The sequence below is a fragment of the Bison bison genome, unplaced genomic scaffold, assembly GCF_000754665.1.
Source record: "Bison bison bison isolate TAMUID 2011002044 unplaced genomic scaffold, Bison_UMD1.0 scf7180017864034, whole genome shotgun sequence".
NCBI lineage: Eukaryota > Metazoa > Chordata > Mammalia > Artiodactyla > Bovidae > Bison > Bison bison.
The window spans coordinates 8,243,531-8,267,669 of NW_011494606.1; the positions used below are offsets into that span (position 1 = coordinate 8,243,531).

Here is a 24,139-nt window from a genome sequence, read left to right on the forward strand (position 1 = left end):
GCTATGACCAACCTAGACAGCATATTAAAAAGCAGAGACATTGCCAACAGAGGTCCGTCTAGTCAAAGCTATGGTTTTTCCAGTGGTCATGTATGGATGTGAGAGTTGGACTATAAAGAAAGCTGAGTGCCGAAGAATTGATGCTTTTGAACTGTGGTGTTGGAGAAGACTCTTGAGAGTCTCTTGGACTGCAAAGAGATCCAACCAGTAAATCCTAAAGGAAATCATTTCTGAATATTCATTGGAAGGACTGATGCTGAAGCTAAAACTCCAATACTTTGGCCACCTGATGCAAAGGACCTGGATGCTGGGAAAGATTGAAGGCAGGAAGAGAAGGGGACGACAGAGGATGAGAGGGTTGGATGGCATCACCAACTCAATGGACATGAGTTTGAGTAGGCTCCAGGAGTTGGTGATGGACCGGGAAGCCTGGTGTGCTTCCCAGTCGCAAATAATCAGACACGACTGAGCAACTGAACTGAACTGAACAGTTATTATCATCAGTCATCTATGAACCAACCTCCAATATACTTCTTTTCTCTTTGATTTTTTAAGCAATCCAAGAGAGACAGAAAAGCTCAATCTATTTCTTAAATCTTTTTTCCCCGCCTGAATTCACTCATTGGTATATGTTTAGCACTTCCAGTGTTCTGGACCCTAGGATAGATTCTGGGGATTCAAAGATATGGAAGACAGGGCTGCTTGAGGACCAGTCAAGATGGAGTAGCTGATGAATGATTCCACAGGTGCTCAGACTTTTTTGTAGATACGATCAAAGGGCACCAGAGCCCAGAGAAGGCTTGTCCATTTCCAGGAGCAGGTAACACCTGAGCCGAGCCACAGATAGGTGAATAGCAGCTTAAGAAGAAAACAGTGTGAGTTGCTGTTGGTGGGCTCAGGGCGGTAGTGAGAGCTTGCTGGCTGTCCAACCCAGGCACATCAGTGCCTACAGGAGTGTGTTTCACGTGGTTTATGATTTTCCAAAGTCTTTCACTTTCTTCCATTTGGACCCTCAAAATAACCATGAGTGATTGCAGACAAATTGCAGAGCACTCTCCATGCTATGCCTTCAGCTTCTGCCTTCTTTTTACTTTGCTGCTTCCTTTTGTGGGGGGCTTCCCTGGTGGCTCAGACAGTAAAGAATTTGCCTGCAATCAGGAGACCCTGGTTTGAGCCCTGGGTCAGCCCTAGAGGAGGAAATGGCAACCCACTCTAGTATTCTTGCCTGGAGAATCTCATGGACAGAGGAGCCTGGGGGCTACAGTGCATGGGGTTGCAAAGAGTCAGACAGGACTGAATGACTAACATGTTCACTCTCCTTTTGTGGGCCCCTCTGGGGCAGAGGGGGCAAGATCTTGAAAGTCCTGCATGTGCCCAGCTCCAGAAACTCAACAAAATGTCATTCTCCTCTATTCCTTTTCAAGTGGATTGATGCAAAATCTGATTTGCTGTTGAAAATAATAGAAGAATGAACCCAGGCTCTTTTTTCACTGAACCAGAGTTAACGCCTTAAAACAGTCTATGTGTTAAACAAAACCATCTGTGCTTGTATTTCCAATAAAAATATTGACACTTGCTCCATGTTTGAACTATCTCCATCACTTTCCCTTAGTAACGAACCATAACCGAACTCTGCAGTTCGGGCTTGCTGTCACACAGCGTGTGCACCGAACCAAGGATGTGGCGGGGGAGACCACATGAGGCCTCTTGTGCCTTCTCCTTCTACTCACTCTGTCAGCCGTCTCCTCTCAGCGAAGCTGATCACTGTCCCATTTGAGGAAATCTGCAGAGCAGGATGAGCCGTTTCCCTCAACAAGAGAAATCGGGTTCCTATTGCGATCAGAAAACAGGATTATAACATTACCACAATGTCCCAGGCCAAGCCCCACCTTTCAGATCTTAGTCTCCCTTGCTTCTGACATCTAAATCCCCCCCAGGGTGTTTTCAGATCCATGGCAAAATTCTATCTGTGATCAGGACTGTGAGCTAGTCACTTGTCACCTTGCCTGGTGCCACAGATGTGTGAAACACCCCTCAGCCCAAATCTAGCACCTACTCTGTTATACGAAGTATGCTCCCCACCCAGCACCTACCTCACCTGGAAACTAGGTAGAAAGGCAGAATCTCAGGCCTTCCCCCTGGCTTCCTGAATCACAGTCTCTATTTTAACAAGCTCCTCGGGAGACCCATGTGCACGTTCAAGTCTGAAGACGCACTGGTGTAACCTCCAGGAGTGCTTCTAACAGTGGAAGGTACAGGCACCACTCTGGGACTGCAGGGAACACACTTTTGGACAGACAGTCCCCCCGTTTTCTCTCTTTACAAACATCACGCTGTCCCTAACCACACAACACAACATACATGGCTCGTGCACAACTTTTTGCTGGTTAAGCAAGTCACTTAATGGGCCACCCTCAAGTTTCTGCCTCAATCTTTGGGTCTAGGATAAGATAAAAAATGATCACCTTTCCATTACTCATTTCTTTTCACAATAATTGAGAACAGCCCAGTATTTTTTATTGGGATCATCAGGGTATTTTCCCCAAAAGGCCCTTGAACAGTTATCATTTTCTTGAGTTACTCATACCTTCATGTATTCAACAAACATAAATCGGCACCAATCATGAGCTAGGCATGGAAAATAATTAGAAGAATAAGACTGGAAGAGTATTCATGGAGTTCACAGTGTCATGTAGCAAGAATATCTTCATCCCACTCTTCCCAACAAACACACACACTCACAGACTCAAAACATACCCACCATCTACAGCAGATTGTAAACCAAACAAGAATCATCTGAGGAGATTAAAAACATGTCAAAGCCCATATCTCAGTAAATTAGATGAGGATCTTCGGGAGTGGACCCCCAGCATCTTTTTTTTTTTTTTTTTAATTTTTTAAGCACCTGACTGATAGCTAATGGGTAGCCAAGGTTGAGAATGTCTTAAACCAGAAAAATAAAAGAAGCACCTTGACCTTTGGCCAACCCTGGGTCCTTATGCCAAAAACCTAGCATTGCCAGCAGTCTGGGAGCTTAAGAAGTGGCCCTCTAGGATGTTTTCCCTGGGTGGTGGGAGGGAAGGAATGGGAATGCTTGGCAATAGTTCTCTGTGTGCAAAGGAAGTACCTCTGGTGGAAATGAGGGCAGCCTCACTCTGCTCACTTGTCCCAAATGCATTGATGGCTCTCACGTAGAAAAAGTAATTGTCATTGGGTTGGAGATTAACTTTCAGCTGGAGTCCTTTAATTCCAGAGAAAGATCTAAAGATGAAAGGAAAATAATAATTTTAAATATAATGCTACGTGCTAAACAATACATCATATTTCAGTCCTGCAGTGCATGAACATCTTTTATTAACAAATCACTTATTTTTTCCCTTTTTATGACCATGGAGTTAGCAAGTCAGATTCTATAAAATGGCCATCTTCCAGTAAGTTTACTTTATCAAATCATTTCTACCTTGGTCAACTTTTGTCTAATATTATGCCTTCCAGAATGCTCTTTGGAATAGAGTCAATGAAACTTTTTTTTTAAATTCAGAAAATAGACTAATTTTGTGGTTAATGAGTCTCCAAGCATACATTGTTTTCCTTATGAAATTCTGGCCAAGAGGGCACTTGTGGATTAAGATGATGTTAAACTATCCTATAATGCAAAAAAACACTATCTCATTAACAGATCCTGAACAGTGGAAAACCTGAAGTGATGATTTTGTACATAGCCATCATGTCAAAGCCACCCAAGTTAATGAAACTGAGGATCTCTAAAGAAGACAACATCCTTTAGAGAAAACTTAATCCTGGCAAGAAAAGAGAATTCTAATTGCCAAGTAAAATCCCCAAAGTTGTTGTTCCTAAACCGCCCATTTACAACGAAAGAAATGTACGGGTCATGGTACTGGAATGGCAGTAGACTCGGCAAGTACACGGTCACATCCCAAGCATTTTCGCTAAATGGACTTGCTGGATTTGAAGATGGAGTTCTGAACTTGAAATGAGCTGGAATAATTTTTCTGCCTCTTTTCCATTCTCTTTAATCTGCGTGATTATCATATCCTAGGGCATTTATACAAAGTATACAAGTGCTCTTCTTTTAGCCTCCATTTGGGGAGACTTTGACAAGTTAGGCTCCTTGCTAAGAGAAGAAGTTCTAATCTGAGTGCTACAGAATCAGAATCCTGTCCCTCTAAGATGTGCACTGGATACTAGTCATTGAAAACGACAGTACAAACAGTACAACAGCCTTCAAATCCATTCTCAGAGAGAGAGAGTTTGTTTGTTTGTTTTTTAACTGTTTGCTTTGTTTATTTTCTTTGGGTTTATTTTGTTATTAATGAATGTTCCACACAATCATTAGAATCAAAGAGTGGCCACTGTTCATTCTCAGATTGATTTTCTTTTTCAGGTTATTCCTCCTTCTGTTGATTTATTTCATTCTCAATACCTACCTTAGAGAATACCATGAAGGACCATGAAAAGGAAAAAGTATCACTGATCCAGAAAACAAATTAATTTAGACTTTTCCAAAGCAGAAAATCTGTACAGAGTAACAATCCCTCCCCAACCAGAACAGCCCTGTGTCTAAAAGCAGGGAAACTCCATGTGTTTCTCAGCTGGAGGGGCCACAGAGGGGAGAAGCCTGGGTCTATTTGTGTATTTGCTATTTAGTACTTGCCCCTGAAAAAGGTCCCTGTAAATTCCCCAAACCTTATTAGTTGTAATTTCAGAACCTACCACCTGACCAGGACCTTGGAGGGGACTCTCTTTAGATGCAGGGGAGAATGGATGGATGAAATTGAGCTACATGTCCACTGACAACTAATTATGCTTCAACTAATTAACAAAACAACAGGTCCTATGACTAAAAATACAATTCTAAACTAGTATCTACATCATTATTCTGGGGTAAATGTATTGCTGATCTTGTTTGAACTGATGACTGAAGATATGTTTTCAGTGTACATTAATTATAACAAGCTTATTGTCTCAATAAGCACACTCAGATCTGAACTAAATTTCAGGCTTCATCTACTCATTAAATAAATATTTATTGATCAATTATCATATGCTCAGGTCCTGCCCCTGCTTGACAGGACTAGGTGAGGAAATTTCATCTCTAGAAATTGGATAGAACATATGGGTTTCATTTTCTGATAATGCAGTTGTTAAATGCCAAGGATGCTATTCTATATATATATATATAGAGAGAGAGAGAGAGAGTCGATTACATGCTGTGTCTTATTAGTCATTTAAAGAACAAAAGTCTACACAGTACAGAATCCAATATATGGGATCACTGTGCAAACAGGCCATGTGGACGTGACAAATATGCACCATGCCCTCGCTGAATCTATAAAAGCACCAGGCATGAAAATGAAAGTAATATGAAATATGGTAGGGTTTTATTGTTTATAAGTTGCTATCATATGCTCGAACACCAAGACGAAAGCAAAAAAGCTCAGATACAAATGGTTCAACCCTATGTCTATTTATTCTGTCTGACCTCACTTGAATGCCACAAAAGTTTTCATGTCAGCTGTCCCTACTGTTGAGCCAAATGAAAACTTCACAAATTTTGCAATTTGAAATCTGAAGAGTGGCACTCCTCCATAGATTATGATATTTTTATTTCAAAACCAAAAACTTGTCATAATTGCAACTGAATCCACATGGTTATAATGAGTTTCACATAGTCTGGAGTAGGATTCAAATTCACAGAATATCCAAATTGAGGTAATTGATTAGATAGCACATGGAACCCCAGCGAGTTATTGGTGCTTAGGTAAGAAGAGATTTCAGTCTTATCAACAATGTGACCAGTCTGATGATTTTAGAAGTTCAGAGCCAATAATAAAATCCAAAACGCAACAAGAAATATGACTCGAAGAGTTTCACTCTGGGTCATAAGTGTGGGATCCTCTCTACAAGCACCATAGTACTGTGGGAAGGGAAGGTTTTATATTGGAAGTTCTGGGAATGTGAATATTGTTAAACTCCAATGTTGTAAGGCAAAGAGAAATATTCAAAGGAGACCTACTGTCTCTTCAGAAGTCTGAAGGGCTGCCATGTGAATGAGACTGGTCCCTCTCTTGCTATTTCAGATGGAAATGAGTGGAAGACCCCAGAAGGCCGATGTTTGCCCAATGTAACAATGGCTTCTCTAGTTTGAGCCCTTTCATTCTTTAGTTTTTGCAGGGGATGACTGAAAAGTTTGCCACAACTACCCATAGACAATGGGGCAAGAAATATCTCACATGAGAACTGAAAAGGATCTTTATGAAGTAGAAAACCATTAGGGACTTAATGCTTATGAGAAAATACTAGAAGCATTCCCAGTAAATCAGAGAGAGACATGAGGTTAAAAAAATTGAGAAGTAGGAGGTAAAATTATTATCACTTGAGGATAATATGACTGCTATCTAGAAAACCAAAGAAACTCAGCTGAAAAACTCAGAATTTAGTGAGATAGCTAGATGTGAATCTAATACAAAAAATCAAAATCTTTCATATACAAATAACAACTATATAGAAGATAAAGCAAAATAAAGACCTTATTTAGAATAGTGGCAAACATAGCAAAAGTGTGCAGGATTTATATGAAAACCATTTTTGAAAATGATAATGAAGGAAAGCCCACTAAAGACGTGACTAAAAGGAAAGGCAGATCAGTTCTTGGAAAGGAAAATGAAACAATCATAAAAACTTTAATGCTCCCTAAATTAATCTATCAACCCAAAATGATCTCTGCTGCTGCTGCTAAGTTGCTTCAGTCGTGTCTGACTCTGTGCGACCCCATAGACGGCAGCCCGCCAGGCTCCCCTGTCCCTGGGATTCTCCAGACAAGAACACTGGAGTGGGTTGCCATTTCCTTCTCCAATGCATGAAAGTGCAAAGTGAAAGTGAAGTTGCTCAGTCGTGTCCGACTCTTTGCAACCCCATGGACTGCAGCCTACCAGGCTCCTCCGCCCATGGGATTTTCCAGGCAAGAGTACTGGAGTGGGTTGCCATTGCCTTCTCCAAACATGATCTCTACAAATACCGAATTATCAGGGCCAGAGGAGTAGAGGGGACTACACAGTCTGACTCTAAAGGTCGTGTGAGAAATAAACTAGCCAAAAAAAAAAAAAGGTCATGAAAGGGCAACCTAATCTACATGACTTCTAAAATTATAAAGTTATAATAAAGAGTGCATGGTACCAGGGCATAAACAGATGGGTCAATGGAACAGTTTATAAAGGTTGGGACTAGCACCAAACACATAAGTTCTTAAATATATAATAATGGAACTAGTTCAAATCAGAAAGGAAAATGTTGGCAAAGCTGGATAGCCATATTAGAAAAAATAAAGTTGGATTCCCTACTCCACACTTCCTCTTGAAAGTATGAATTAACTAGTATTAACATTTAAAAAAATATATATATGGCAAAAAAAATTTTTTAATTGCAGCTTGTATCATAGATGAAGACTGATGTCCTTTAAAAACAAAGAACTTCTACAAATCAATAAGAAAAAAATACTACACTCTAATAGGAAAAAAATGGGTAAAGGAAATGAAAAGTTTATAGAAAAGGAAGTACATAACTCTGAAACATACAAAAAGAGGTTCAACCCAATAACAGAGATGCACAATTAAACTATAATAAGATTCCATTTTCTACTTATCAAACTGTGAAAGATCAGGTTTTACCACACCCTGTGTAGACAAAAGTATGGAGAACCAAACACTCTTACATGCTGCTTGCCTGAGTGCAAACAGCTACAGCGTCTATGGAAACAATTTGGTAATATCTATCAAAACTCAAAATATTCTTACTTTCTAACCAATCCTGATACTCCTAGGAATTTACCCTGCAGATATACTTGCACATGTATGAAATGATATATGCACAAGGGTTTTTCCGCAGTACTGTTTGTGACAATGGAAACAACTTAAGTGCCTCTCAATTAGTCAAATAAATTATGTTCTTAGAATACAATGAAATTTTTTTTTAAAACCTATGCAGTTCCATTCGTATTGCCATGAGATACCAAGAAATATTTTTAAATAAGAAAAATAAGGTGGAAGAAATATATATAGTATGCTACAATTTGTTGAAAAAATATAGCTGTTATATATGCACAGACTATCTAAAAAGATAAATATGCATCAGATAACAGTAATTGCCTCTGGGGGCGGGGAGATATGAGGAAATGAAGTATAGATAGAAAGGAGACAATTTTCACTGTATTCTCTTGCGTGTCTTTTGAATTTGTACCATATTTATGTATTATCTATCTGAAATTGATTAAACAGTTTACTTTCAGAGCTATATTACAAGTTCAGAAGCTGGTTAAATGTGTTTGCAAAATGCACATTAGTTTGAATTCTATGAAGTAACTTCTCTAGGAATTTTATAACGCAACAATTTGTGTTGGATGGAAGGTGTGCATGTGCTCAAGGTAAGCTGAGGGCTGGTCACCGCGAGGAGTGGTGGTCCCCTGCACCGCCATGTCCAATACCCGGATCTGAACATATTTCCTCCCAGGAAAAGGGGGCGGCATGTGTACAAACAACATGGAGAAACCCAGTGCCATGACTCCTGGAAGCAGCCTACGGATGGTGCTGTCACTGCAGAGCAAACAGATGGCTAAGTATGAACTGTTTTTTAAAAACACAGTGGGCTCTTATGGTTGGCAGCACCAACATTCAGCCAGTCAATCAACACCATTTAATGTGAACAGTGAAGAGAGCACACTGCTGGGCTCTATGGGGACCAGCTAGTAAAGTATGTTTCCCATACCTGCCTGGGCATATTAGACCTTCTGAATAGGAATCCTTAAGAGGGGCCTGTGACTCTAAACTCTAACGAGTATCCCAGTTGTTGTTGTTGTTTTAATGATCTGTTAGGTTTGAAAAACATAATTGTAAGATAGCACAGGGTGAGAAGGGGTGGGAAGGAGAAATAGGAATAAGAAGAAAAATCTATGAGAACATAGTTTAGTTCAGTTCAGTCGCTCAGTCATGTCTGACTCTTTGCAACCCCATGAATTGCAGCACACCAGGCCTCCCTGTCCATCACCAACTCCCGGAGTTCACTCAAACTCATGTCCATCGAGTCGGTGATGCCATCCAGCCATCTCATCCTCTGTTGTCCCCTTCTCCTCCCGCCCCCAATCCCTCCCAGCATCAGAGTCTTTTCCAATGAGTCAACTCTTCACATGAGGTGGCCAAAGTACTGGAGTTTCAGCTTTAGCATCATTCCTTCCAAAGAACACCCAGGACTGATCTCCTTCAGAATGGACTGGTTTGATCTCCTTGCAGTCCAAGGGACTCTCAAGCTTTCTTCACATTCCAACTCTCACATCCATACATGACCACTGGAAAAACCATAGCCTTGACTAGCGGACCTTTGTTGGCAAAGTAATGTCTCTGCTTTTGAATATGCTATCTAGGTTGGTCATAACTTTCCTTCCAAGGAGTAAGCATCTTTTAATTTCATGGCTGCAATCCATCTGCAGTGATTTTGGAGCCCCCCAAAATAAAGTCTGTCACTGTTTCCACTGTTTCCCCATCTATTTCCCATGAAGTGATGGGACCAGATGCCCTGATCTTAGTTTTCTGAATGCTGAGCTTTAAGCCAACTTTTTCACTCTCCTCTTTCACTTTCATCAAGAGGCTTTTTAGTTCCTCTTCACTTTCTGCCATAAGTTTGTGTCATCTACATATCTGAGGTCATTGATATTTCTCCCAGCAATATTGATTCCAGCTTGTGCTTAAGCAACATGAAATACAAGAACAACTAAACAGTTTCCGCTGTTGGAAGCCATTTATAAAACCTTAATTAACCATAAACACGGAATTTTCTGTTTAAGATGAAAATTTTTGTTAAATCAGGATTAAGACGTAAATTCTTTATATGTTGACTTTTTTTTTAAACATAGTAAATAAATATTTTTCAACAGGCCTTTTTTTTTATTTGATAAATGAGTCTTATTATAAGACTCAGTGTTAACTAAACATCACTATTAGTTCATAATAGTGTAGAAACGTAACATGAGGGCAGAATCCTGATGACCCATGGAACTCAGGCTTTCCTATAATTAGAATCTCTCACAAAATCAGAGAGTCAATCAAAGAGATCTTTCCAGCAGAAGGATCCTAGAGTTTAGTTTTCTCCATAGTTGGTTACCCTCCAAAGTTTGAATGACACCATTTACATTTCAGGCAGAGAATCCCAAGAACCTAGTAACATCTATTCATTCTTCTGAATTCTCCAACCTCTCCTTTACCACTCCAAGGTCACACAGGTGGACAATTACCTGAGGTCCCACAGAACTACCTGCACAGAATGGTGATTTAAATTATACTTTCAGAGCCCATTTAAAAAAGGGTTACACAGGGAATGCTTTTGCATCTTTTGTAAAACTGCTCTTAAAGACAATCACTATTATCTTGTTCAATAGCCCTTATATAAAGATCTACATGAAAAATTCATCTTATAACTGAATGTCAAGAAATAGAATTGTCTCTCTCAGTGAAGCGTTGTGCTTCCTTTTTTTAAAAGAGATGAGTTATGTAATCTCTTTCTTTCTCCCTCTTGCTCTCTCCCCCACTCTTCGGTTTTCACTTTAGCTGCCAGGAAGTTCATATTTAAATTGCATGTTCCATTGAGGTATTGTTCTTAACCTGCGCTTTGTGAAACAACCTCCTTACCTCTGCATTATCTGGCTCTTGCCCTTACAGGGTTGTTTTTAGTGGCTTTAGTATGACTGAGTCTTTCATTGTGAACAACTGGAATCGTTTTGAAAACTGACAGATCATAAGTTAAAAGTAAAAGAAGAGGTTGGTTTTCCATTGACTGAGGCTTTACTATACAAGCAGGAGGTGTATAGAATTTTAAATGATCAAAGTTAAATCAGATTCATTTGGGAAGAAAGATTTCATTTAGCAAAAGCTGAATGCCAAGAATTTCGGTGGAGATGGAGTTGTGGGGGGGTAGGTTATCCTATTACCTCTTAATTACTCTGTGAATTTTGGCCCAATCATGTCAGTGGTGCTCCTGTCATCCTATGAAGCAAGCATGGGGGAGGAATGACTATCTCCTTTACCCACAGGCTGTGCAAAAGGTCAAATCACTTGCCCTAGACTGTGTGGTCAGTCATCACCTGTTCAGTTGAAAGCTTAGTAAAAAATGTTTGGTTTTTTTTTTTTTTCCAAATGCTGGGATTCTTCGTCTCCTGATCAGGCATTGAGTTCATTAGGAAATTCACCCTTACTTTTCCTTATAGGGACAAAGTGGCAGGTGTCCCCAGCTAGATCCCCAGCTGTGACAGACAATCCTGTTCTGCCCCACCACGTGTGACCCCAAAAGCTGGAAGCGGGAGAAACAGGAGCTCATAGATCCAGCACCCAGAGCCCAGCCCACACAGGAGGGTCTCTCCACCCATCGCCTTGGCCGGGGCCGGGGAGCAGGAAGTGCACTACCAACCACTTTCGTGGCGTATTGAGTCTCACAGATTTGTCATTCAGTACACAGCTTCTTTCTGCACAGCCCACACGGCTAATCCCTGTACTATATTTCTCTCAGTTTTCCCTCCTCCACCCACAGTTCTGCTGACTTCTCTCCACACAGGAGAGACAGAACAGCTGAGGAAACAGCCGAGCGGTGGAAAATTTTTCAAAGTGTTTTGAGCCCACCCAACCTGAGGAGAGCATTCAAAGAAAAACAGGAAAGGCTGAGTAGGAGCTCCCTCAGCCCCCACACACAAGCCAGGGATTGTCACTCCCGCCTACCCCCGAGCCCAACAGGGGCCGACTGCTGGGCTGGAGCCACAGTGCCCACACACAGAAGTATGCAAATGTGTTTTCTGTGAGGATGATGGCATGGAGACAACTGCTCGGCTGTTTCAGACACCACGTCAGGAAGCTCTGGAGCGCACTGGGCTCACTGCATTTAAACACCTCCTCTAAGAGGTCAACCAGCATCTTTTTGGAATTTCTAGAGGTCATCGTTCTGGGACAGTGAATGCCAGTCTGAAGATGGATGTGTTTCTGTTCTGGCAACCAAAATTAGACTCCCTAATCTAAAGGGTAATCAATGCCCCCCGTGTGCGTATGTGCAATTTCATATTAGTCATCCTTTTTTCCCCTCTTCATTTCAATTTCTCTTCCTACTCCAGACGAGAGCTTTTAAGGCTGTCTGTCTTTTCAGGGATTGAGGGTGAGAAATATCTAAATTCATTTAGTTCTTAGTTCTGTTTAGTTCTCCATCTTTTCTTTGCTAGAGATTCCAGTCAGTGGGATGACTTGGAGTTGGCAAGGACAAAAGGAGATTGGCTAATGCCATCATTTATCTACTCATTCACTCATTAAACAGACCTGTAATGAAGAGCTGCACAGAAAAGCTTCCTGTTCCTACCCAGTTTTTTTTTATGGGGTTTTTTGTATGTGTTTTGTTTTTACATCTGATTTAGCATAGGGGTTTTGCAAAGAACCTAGAATGTATGCAAGGGTTATGTAACCAATGGATAAATAAGATTGTAAGTGTTCTTCCCTGTAAGTGATCCATGAAAAGGTATCCAGTCTTCCAAGTTAGACTAGTCCTATTTCCTAATTAAATATCCATTCACTAAAACTAACTCATTCACCATTCTTCTTTACTCTGTGGGCACAATTTGCTTTTTTTTTTTTTTTTTCTGATTTTGAATGACATTATCCTCAAAACTGACCTAACTTTTATTGTTGTTGTCAGTATTATGTATTCCATGCTAATGATATATACCCATTCAGGTAACACATGCGTATTGAGTAGCTACAATATGCCAGATACTGTCCCAAGCACTGAGGCTGCAACTTTACATAATAATCCCTTTATGGAGCCAACAAGTGAGTGGGATCAGACAATCCTTGGCTTGCTGTTCTTTCCAAGACACAAAATAACTTCAATTATGCACTGCTATGCAGAAACCAAAGTGAAGAATGTGTCTCTAATAAAATGGAAAACTAGGGATGGTTTGGTTTTTTAGCTAGGGGTGATAAAATGTTGAGATTCTTTGTTTATCAGTTCCACTGTCTGACTAGCTGTCTACAGCTGACATTCTAGAGGTTGGCAATATAGATGATTGCTAAATAGCTAATGTTTAGTAGAGTTTTGAACCATCAGACATTGTAAGGAATTGTTTTAAAGTTGGTTTTAAGAACCAGATGGTCAAAGACACAAGACACATGACCACTCCGAAAGAGTCGAATTTTCTCTCCCTCCTGAACTCTTAAATTGGAGAACCAAAAGACATACAAATGAGTTTTGCAGCCCTGGGCCTCTGAAATTAAGGATGAATTATTTCATAGTTTGTTGATGCCAACCAGAGATATAAAGCACTGAGGTTTCTTGTATTCGTGAGGGATCATTCTGATGTGACTTATCAAACAGGGTAGTGATTTGCGGCCAACAAAATTGTGCTTGCCTTAAAAACGACCTATTGTGAGATTCATCAGGTGTCCAGAGAGCCTGGAGAGTCATCTTTGAGCTGTGGATTGAACATACCATTCTACCTCCTGGCACTGAGTGGTCTTTTAACACCCAACTGGAAAAGAGGTCCATCTCCAACACAGCCCCAAGCTATCAACAAGGCTCAGAATGCAGAATTTCCCTTCACTTCTAAACTTGCTGGACCAGGTCCATTCAATAACAAAGGATTCTTGTACTGGTCCATAACTTCTATAAACTTCTGCTTATCCAGCCTCTCAGATGTTCTCCTTTGGCAAGAAAAATTAAGAGAACCCACTGGCAAAGTCTCAAAGGGATAAATGAATGACTAGTCATGTTTTAATAAGTTCAACTTTTGTCTTAATGAGATTTATGGAAGGCCATTTTTTCCCTAGAAATGAAACTGTCATTGATTTCTCTAGCTTTGATGAAGGATTTGTTTGGAATGCATTCTTCATCAGTGATATCAAATCAACTTTTTTTGAGAGCCTCAGAATGACCAGAGAAAGGAAAACTGTTAACTAAAGGGGTTCTCTCTTTACATCTATGTTTTTCATATGACAAAAGAAACCAAGGATATACAATAACTCCAAGTTGTCAGGCTGTTTAGGTATGTTAACGCAGTCTGTGTAATGACACAAGTTTTAGAACTAGTAGAAAAAATAAGACGAACCTGAGTTTGCATCCTGACTCTGAACTCTCACTCCATCATTTAATACCTCGGCCAAATTATTTAACCTCCCTGAGTCTCATTTTTTTTTTTTTTTCTTTTTTTTTCCTGAGTCTCATTTAATGGAAGTCATGACCTCCCTTCTAGAACTGTCGAGAGGGTTAGGAGATGACATCACTTAGGAGATGACATCACAGTTCCCTCAGTGAAACGGCTACTAGGTTTCAGGGTTTCCAGATTTCTGCTGATTTTAGAACCCAACTGTGTTGGTATTATTTATGCAAATGCTGGCTGAGGACCAATGCTATAACAGGGATGAGTCACTCCAAAGCACTCCTTCATGGTCTGGTCTTGCCTTGGAAAGAACTGGGTTTTCCTCACTGATGATGGAGAATGATGGGAGAGCTTGCCTGGGGACTTGGGCACTTCTGATCAGATGCTCTCACAGCATCAAGAGTTTCTATGCAGAGAATGTCCAGGACTCTCATGAGTGACATTCAACAGTGGTTAGCAGCTTGGACTCTGAAATCTAATAAAACAAGATTTCAGTCCTGATTGCCACTCACTAGCTGCTAGGCTCTCAAAGCATCTGTTAGCTCTCAGAGTGTATGTAAGGATTAAATAAAGCAACATACATAAGGCATTTAGGACAGTGACTTGGTATACAGTAAATGCTTAATAGAAGCCAGTAATAATCTCTCTGTGTGTTTCTGTCTTTGTCTCGCTCTGTCTTCCTTCCTCGATTCTTTCTTTCTCTTCCTACGTCTCTCTGTCTCTGTGTATGTGTGTGTGTGTGTTTCTCTCTCTGAGTTAACCACTCAGCTATTTGCTAATCATCAAGTCCTGCCTTCCAGCAACTGGCACATTAACAGAGACATTGTTTCTTGTATGTTTACTGTGTTCTCACTTCAGCTGAAATGCCTACATCTCACCCTTACACACTCCACTCAGCGTTAATTCATCCTTTGATCATTATTTTGTGAAGCTTATCCTCACATACTTGAAAGAAATGATAATTATTGCTCAGTTGAATGAAACCTCACATCATAAGTAAATAAATAGCTGTGGCTTGATCAGGAAGATAATCAAGAGCTTAAATAATAGACTTTATTAAAAAGCTGTCTGATTTCATACCACTATTTCCAAGTTCCATATCCTACCAAAATAATTTACCTCATTAAATTACTGATTTTTAAATGTCTCTAGCAAAATATGGATATTAATAATAATAATATAAATATTCATCATGGAACATCATTCCCTATTGCCACAGATTGGAGGTTAACAAAACACCACCTCAGTAAATAAATTAACATTTAACAAAGACCCACTGGATATACAGCCTTTTATTAATAAATTTTAGCTTCATAGTTTTTATTGAGAGAGCTTTACATTTCTTTTTTCCTGGAAAATCTCTAGATTTTTCATGCTCTAAAAGAGGCAAGTATGTCTGTGATAATATAAATGTAATTAGCTCCTTTTTATTACCAATATATTATGGAGACATTCAAATTTACATTATATACGTGCTCACTATTAGTTTCCTGAGTTAGGTGGTACCTATTCTGTATGACTACTAAAAAAGCACAGAACATATGCAATATCCTGTCTAATGATTCAAGTTAAATATACCTCAAAGAATGTTCTATCTTATTAAAATTCACATACATTTTTCTTACAAGGGAGCCACCATTCTGCACTGTAGCACGTGCTTTATTACAAACTTAGAGTTCATTGATGAATAGTGATAGACTTGCAAATCAAGTCAACAGCTTCACTAGCACAGCAGGGTTTTAGGAAGCGTTTCTCCCTCTGTGAGCATAACCTTAGAGGCTGGTCGAGAGCCCTGCGCTGGGTTTCTGACACCCCAGGCTCTTCCCACGCAGAGCGATCCTTACCTGAGGCCCTCGCCCTCGGGAGCGTGCTGTCTGCAGTACTCCAAAGTGTAGGTCTCGGTGGCCTCCGGGCTGGCGGGCCGCCATCGGATGGTGGCTGTGTTCCAACACACAGTACAGTCCTCAGCCCGGATCACAGGCGTGGAGGGGGCTGCGGGGACAGAACAGGGCAGTTGTGGAGCTGTCTGTGGCAGTTCTGCTTCCCTGGTCGCTGGGCTTGGGAATGGTTTTAATTTTTTTTTTTTAATATGTCCTGAGTTGAAAACCCAAAAGGTATAAAAATATACACAGTGAAAGGTCTCCCTCTCATCTTTGCTTTCAAACCGCCCAGTTTTCACCCACCCCCAAACAGCTTCTAATAGTAGCTTTCTATAAATTCTTCCATAAATCCTACCGTGGTTTCTTCATACATATACAAGCAAATGAATATGAAGATTTTTGCCCCTTCCTTTACACACAAGTTAGCTGCCATGATCTTGCCGTCAATAGGTACTCAATAAGTTGTTTTAAAAGGCAAGAAGAAAGGATAAAACAGAGGGAGTAAGTCATTTCTCTCCCTAAGGCAGTTACAATTATCTTAAATACAATGCAAACTTGGCTTATGACACACGTGCTTAAGCACCTGTGAAAAGATTCCGTCACGAGAATGCATTTCCAGCTGAATACCATTACTGAAAGTCTTTTGGGGGCTCCTAGCACCCATATGAGAAAGCCTGAGCTTCTTACCTTAGCAAGGTGAACTCTATGTACTAGCCTTTCTTAGCTCAAGTCCTCTTCCCCTTGTTTTTAAGTCAAAGAAATAATACCAAAATTCTTTTTGCAACCTGCACACTCCCTACTCTTTCTTACCTTGACACCTGTGCTCATATGTCTTCTTCAGATGGAATACACTCCTTTAACATATTACTTCCTACTGGTCTTTTAATGATTCCATTCAGGCATAAGTTCTAGGAAGCCATTCCTGATCCTGTCCCTGCCCCAGCCAGTCTTGGATATCCTTCTAGAGTGTTCTGGATCACGGCCCTTACCACACATTTTCTATGATTTTTTGTTTTGTATCTCCCCCACTTGAGTATGAGCTTCTTGAGAAGAGGAGCCCAGTCTTATTCACTGTTGCAAATGCAGCACCGCACAATACCCAGCATGCAACAGGTGCTTAACAAACACTTATTGGTTGATCTTAATAGTCTGTAAAGAACTGAGTATTGCCTCTTAACATCCCCTTAACATCTCCTTTTTGTTGTCATTGCTTATTGTTGTTTAGTTGGTGAGTCATGTCCGCCTCTTTGTGACCCCCTTGGACTATAGTCCGCCAGTCTCCTTTGTCCATGGAATTCTCCAGGCAAGAATACGGGAGTGGATTGCCATTTCCTTCTCCAGGGGATCTTCCCAACCCAAGGTTCGAACCCATGTCTCCTGCATTGGCAGGCAGATTCTTTACCACTGAGCCACCTGGGAAGCCCCTACCATCTCCTTACCTGTTCTGAAGATTGCCCTTTCGCTTGGCAGGCTACATCCTGTGAAATTCACAGCCATTACCCACACTTGATAGCATCGGTCAGGTTCTAAATCTTCAAAAACACAGTAGCTTTCTTTCACGGTCACTCTGTATTCTTCTACCAAATCTAGCATAAAACACATTCATAAACTCTGAGGTATCTTCCTAAGTTAATTGAAAGCTATAGCTTTTGGAAAAATTCAACTACACATTTTTCAGTGGGAAATACAAACTGATAAACTTACAGATATCACTATGTGGTAGATAACATTTAAGAACATTCAAGCAATAACATTCCAAAAGATAAGTAGAATGACATAGTATTACTTGTAATAGCACATTAGTCAGATTCATATACCACAATTAAAGTAACTTGTTTTAATAGCAAATACTAAAATTGCATGGAATTTATGTTAATCTCAGTAATACACTCTCAAGAAAAGTCTTAAGCAATGGCAATATTTTAAAAGAGTATGTAATAAAATAAGGACAATCCCATGTTTCCTAAATGTACAATGTTAAAAAGCATCTTTATACATTAGCAAACTATTCAGTATGATTTTCAAAGTTTCAAATCTTGATTCCTTATCATGAATTCCAGAATTCTTTCAACTAGAGATTTCCATAATTGATAGAAATACTTAAACATCGTTGATAGAACATAAACTGTTCTAAGAAATAACTTTGTTCAATCAAGACATTTCCTAAAATTACTTATTTTACTTTAAGTATTTTAGTAGTAAATATTACTCAGTAACACTCTGAACACCTGCTCCTTGGGCCAATCTGATTATTCTTACTGAAATTTCTTTCCTTTTAAAAGAACAATTTCTTTTCTAAATTAGCCCCTGGTAATTCCAAGTATCCTCTGATATTACTCTAGGATGTCATATCTTCAAAACCCCTGCAGTTAAGAAACCCAGATTATTCCCTTTTAAAGTAAATTTAGGAAATCTTCAACTCAGCAGGTTTCTTCAACTGCATCTCTTTTACCAGTGAGATATACTTTCTGGATGAAATTTTGGCTTAAATAACATCATAAAGACATACACACTGAAAAACATTTCCCCCTAGCCTAGAACCCGGGACTGCAGTTCTCAAGAGAATTCTCCTTTTAGACTAAGTCATTTAGCCTGGTACTCCTTTTAACAAAGCACATAATATATGTTACTGGGGACCTATTCCACACAGCACAGTACCACAGTCTAGACCACCAGATTATTGAACTGGCATCAGCAGAGTTCAAGGCATCAAAGGAATGAGACACAAGACAGGTATGTGTTTGGGGCATGGCAGGGGAAGGTAGGCAGGTGGAGCGCTTTTATAAAGTGCTCCAGGAAATAAATAGTTGTTAAGAGGAGTCTTGGAGAACCATGAGGTTCTTTGATATAACTGGATATACAGGGAGGTGAAGTGTGGTGTAACAAAACAAACACAGAGTCAAGCAAATAAAAACATAAGCTTTGAAGTCTGAAAGATCTTTATTTAAAACCTGTCCTGGTCCCAAGTAATTTTTGTGGTCTTGGGCAAATTATTTAATCTCACATCCATTTTCCCAATTGCAAATGCGAATAAGAGCAGTTTTCTTGTAGTGCTGTGACAGGTGTATGGTAACAGGTTCCCAATAAGATATGAGTTCTTACAGACAAATTTAGCCAAGTTTACAATATGCCTGTGGTTGCTTTCTTACTTTTTCTAATTTAAGTATCACATGACATCCCAAAAGACTTAAATACTGATTAACAGTGAAATAAGTTATAATTCATTTCTTATTACAAATTGGTTCCTATTCCATGTCAATCTTGTCACATGCTCATCTAATTTCCAAAAATATGGGTCTACCTTCAACAGGCAACACAGAATGTCAGCACTCCCAACTCTGATCCATCAAACTGCCTGACTGCCAGGACTTACTAGAGGTCTTACTGAACAGAGAGATGTTTACAAAAGGCTCAACTGTAAGACATGCGATCCATTCACCCTCCCAAGCACTTTTACCTCTATCTTCACGTTAATTTGGGACACCAGAAGACTACACCATACAGTCTTCTCATGCCTTGAGAAGTGTGAACTCTGAATTTACCTTCATAGTTTGTTTGCAGCTTTTATCAAAGGGGGATCTGAGACAACGCCAACCGTGAAAACGCCATGAAAACGCCAGCCATGAAAACGTCAACGCTGCGTTTGCACTAAAATTACTGTGGAGGACAGTGTCCTATATACAGCTCATTTCTCCTCTACAAAGTGGGACACTTTATGCTTGTGTTTTAGACTTCAGTTCTGATTGAAACTTTGTTTTCAACACTTTGGTATGTTACCTCATGCCTGAAAATGAGAATCACTCAATTGCTCTTGTTAACCTGAGAACTCAAAGCCAAATTTGAATTTCAGTTAAAATATTCATGTTGAAAAGTATTCATTCATGACCTTTATTCATGGTAAAGTATTCATCATTAGGATAATATTTATTCATTCTAGTTTTCTTTGGTCCTGATTTCCAAATTTTGCTTATATGTCATTTCATTATATAATTGCTGGTTCATTGTTGCTTTTATAAGTGGCTACAAATGCTTTGTGGAAAGAGTCATAATAGGTATATGTTTAAATACTACAATTAAGATGTAGAAATGTACATATGCATCTGAATATGTGTTAGCAATCCTACCGTTTACTTCTTGGTCATCTTGTGGCTCCTCCATGCAGTAAACCTGGAATGAGTCGATGACATCTTCTTTGTTCATGCTCCAGTAAACTGCAATTGTTGTACTAGTGGCAGAATTGGGTTCCTGAGGTTCTAATCTAGGAGGCTGTGGAACTGGAATATAAGCAAGATTTATTATAACTAATGCTGTTTTATTGATTTCTTTTCTTTTTGCAAAAGTCACCTGTGCTTATTGATAATAATACAAACAATATAGAAGTACATGGAGGAAAAATGCGAGGCCTATCTTGTTCTCAACAGCCCCCCAACCCCAAGGATTTCCCTTAGAAGCAACCACTGTTATTATAGTTGTGTGTAACTCTCTCCAAAATGTCTTCTCTGCACGCATACATACTATGATACACATAGGAAAAAAAAAATGGATCTCCCAATGGGATCACTTGATAATATTCTTCTGCAGTCCTATACTTTGAGAGTAATAAACTTATACTAGTTAGAGGATGTACCAAATGATTTGGTTTTCCTTCAAAACAAAACCTTGAGTTTGCATTGCTAGTAACCAATATCATATCCTTCTATGTCAATACAGAATCTATATTCAAATAGAGATCGATGAAACCCTTTTTAGCTATAGTTGCTTTATCATCAAGGCTGCAAAAGATTTGCATGAATAAAACATCAAAATACACTTTCTGAAACTACTATCCCATTTTCCCATATCCAACATGACTATACCTACAATTTTTTTTAATTCTTAAAAAATGTAAAAATTACATGAGGGAAAAGCACCCTATTAACTGATTTGAATATCAGGTTTAGATATCTAGTATAAATCCATTGTTCTGCATTTTAAAGGCAACAACATTCTTGAGTATTTTACTAGAGATTTAAAAAGTTTATAATTATGCATATTGAACATTTATGTATATACAATGCCATAAATTAAGCTCCTATGAAATTCTTCTCCAAAATTTTTAACATACAAAAGCATTGAGTATAGTTTACAAATTAGAGGAAAAGGTTATTCCCATAGTGGAACAGATGAACTGTTTTAAAATTTATTTTTGTGGTTATTATTTTCCAGTCAACAATCCTGAGAGATGAGCTTGCTGAATAATATAGGCTAAATTTTATGTGATTACTTTATTAAAAGTCAACAATGAAGGGAAAGAAAACAAAGGTTAGTTCAATAGGAAAGTGGAAATTAAAAGAAATAAATGGTTCTAAATTTAGAGAATGGAACAAAAAGAGACACACTGAAGAGATTCAATACAGAGATAAATAGCTGAGGAAATACATAGTTATGAAATATGAGAAGGAAGATAAGAGAATGGGCAAGTTCATGAGCTTCGGAGGGCAGAGGCTGGCCTAAGGTTAAACGCCAGATCCCCTACTTGTAAACTTTGATACTTCAGCTTCAGTTCCTCCATCTTTAAAACAGGAAAACAACAATAATACTATTTCCTCCCAGGATTGTTGTAAAAAGCAAGATAATGCATATCAAGTGCTTAGCAAAGTACTTGACACATAACCAGTGTTAACATTCAGAAAGAAACACGGCCTTTGCAGGAGCACAGAAAATGGAGGGGAGAGGGCAGGAAGCCCCTGATGATGGAGCTGAAGTAGACACCCTTCATCTGGTAAACACAGAGGGACCACAGACGTAAGACATGCCGGGAGGCTGCATGAGAAGGCAGGAAGCCCACCTGTCAGAGCCCCTCCCCAAGGGCTGATAGTGCTTCAGAGGCTCTTACACTATCCTTGACTTTTCTGTTTGTCTTCCCAGCAGAAAATCAGTGTCACATTCTAAAGGGGTCCACCAGATAAATGTAGTTCAGTAAATTTTCATGTTGCCCTGGTTTATGGAAGAGCCAAGCAGATTGACTATTGTCTATCATCTTTGAAGTAGTGCTAGAGAACTTTTTAAAGAACAAACAATGAAAATGCTCCCTTTTCCTCTATGAATTATACATTGAGCTTTACCTGCTTTTTAAAATGGTAACATCTTTTCAGAAATCTCTATATCAGGTAGCTTAGGAAACTTTAAATTGATAATTGAGCCCCCCTCTCAATCAAAAAATTTTAAGGAATAGGCAGTCGTAGGGAATTAGGCAATGCATGTGGGCTAGAAATAATTTTGTACCTAACCTACTCCTTTAAAAACAATGAAACTAAAACATATTATTTCAAAACAAGAACCACTTTTATTGTTTAAACTATTCTAAAATTTAAAAGGGAGTATGAATATTCCATGTATGTAATACTACGAACAGTGGCTCAATTTACAATTCCTATGCGGCACTAGAACATCAGAGGCTCAGACTTTATACATTATCAACACTATTTACACTTCTAGAGCAAGAAACTTGAGTAAGAGTGATGCCAAAAATGCAAAATGATTTTAAGGCTTCCAGTCATAGGCTAAGGAACTGGGCAAAGGCATCACCCCCATGGATTCCCTCTGCCTGACAGAGCACGCCCATAAAGAGCTGTCATGCTCAATGAGCTAAGCATTAGATCAGCCTGCATTTCAGTACTTGTAGTGGATACAGAGTCCCACGCAACTGAGCTTTCAAGAAAGTCCCCAGGAGAACAGCATTATCTGCAGTAGCCCAAAGGTGAAAGGAACTCAGAAGGGTATCAACAAGTGAATGGATAAGCAAAATGCAGTGTCGACATACAATGGGATTTATCCAGCTTTAATAAGGTAGGACATTTTGACACATGGTACAACAGGGGTAAAATCAGAGGACATGATGCTCAGTGAAATAAGCCAGTCACAAAAGAGACAGGTCCTGCAGAATTCCATTTATATGAGGTACTTAGAGTAGTTAAATCCATAGAGACAGGAAGTAGATGATGGTTGCCAGAGGCTGGGGGTGTGGGTGGGAGGAATGAGGAACTGTTATTTAACAGATACACAGTTTCAGTTTTGCAAAATGAAAAGAATTCTGGAGCTGGATTAGTGGTAATGGTTGTACAATGGTGGCTTCAGCAGGGTTAAAATGGACAATTTCATTTTACATGATTTTTTTTAAAGTTCTTAGCAGAGTCAAGAAGCCTTGGGGTGTCACGAATCTATGGTTATCCCCCCTTTCACAGCAATACACTCAGCCTCTTTGGTGCAGACCAGTGGATCAAGCGCAGAGACTCTGAAAGCCAAACACCCCCGCCACACACATCCCCAACAGCTGTGTATCTAGAGCAATAAGCGAAACAATTCTCTGTTCCGTCTATCTCCTTACCTGTCAGATGGGAATAACAATAAAACTTGTCTCCTAGAGTTGTGAGATTAGAGGGACAGTCCGACCAGAAACAGTGTCCACCTGGCCCAGCATCACGTAAGCAGGGAAGAGCCGTCAGGGCCGCTCTGTTTCTCACTGTACTCTCTGAAGCAGAGGCGCAATGTGCGGCGTTCGTATCTCAGAGACCAGTGCCCCCCAGCAGCTTGGAACTACTGGGACGGCCACACGTACTGTTTGTGAATGTACCACTGACACTTTGTGACCTCTGCAATATACAAATGCCCTCTCACTGCCCAGCAGATTCAAAAGAATGTCCTTGAGACAGGGTGCTCAGGGCCGGTGCACTGGGATGACCCTCGGGGATGGGATGGGGAGGGAGGTGGGAGCGGGGTTCGGGATGCAGAACACATGTACATCCATGGCTGATTCATGTCACTGTATGGCAAAAACCACTACAATACTGTAAAGTAATTAGCCTCCAATTAAAATAAATAAATTAAAAAAAAAAAAAGAATCCCTTAAAAATAAAAGAGCTACTCTGTTGACCAGAATTTCTTGGTTTGCAATCTTGGCTCCATTCAAATGCTTCTTAAAGACATGATAAGAAAATACCCCTTTGTTCTGAGACATACCTAAAGAAAATCCATTAGGACAAATAACTGAATTTTTCATTTTATATAGTGTTGGGGGCTGGGGGGGGGG

The 24,139-nt window shown here is 39.7% G+C and overlaps 1 protein-coding gene across 1 annotated transcript in view; it reads right to left on the minus strand.

The window, feature by feature from the left end:
* Positions 1-24,139, minus strand: part of CMYA5 (cardiomyopathy associated 5) — a 99,371-nt gene that overhangs the window by 7,628 nt on the left and 67,604 nt on the right. The window contains exons 7-11 of the mRNA XM_010834587.1: positions 20,196-20,345; positions 17,511-17,657; positions 16,036-16,183; positions 3,128-3,261; positions 1,731-1,830 (exon numbers count right to left, since the gene is read on the minus strand). Coding sequence (XP_010832889.1) covers positions 1,731-1,830; positions 3,128-3,261; positions 16,036-16,183; positions 17,511-17,657; positions 20,196-20,345 — 679 coding nt within the window. The remainder of the gene's footprint in view (positions 1-1,730; positions 1,831-3,127; positions 3,262-16,035; positions 16,184-17,510; positions 17,658-20,195; positions 20,346-24,139) is intronic.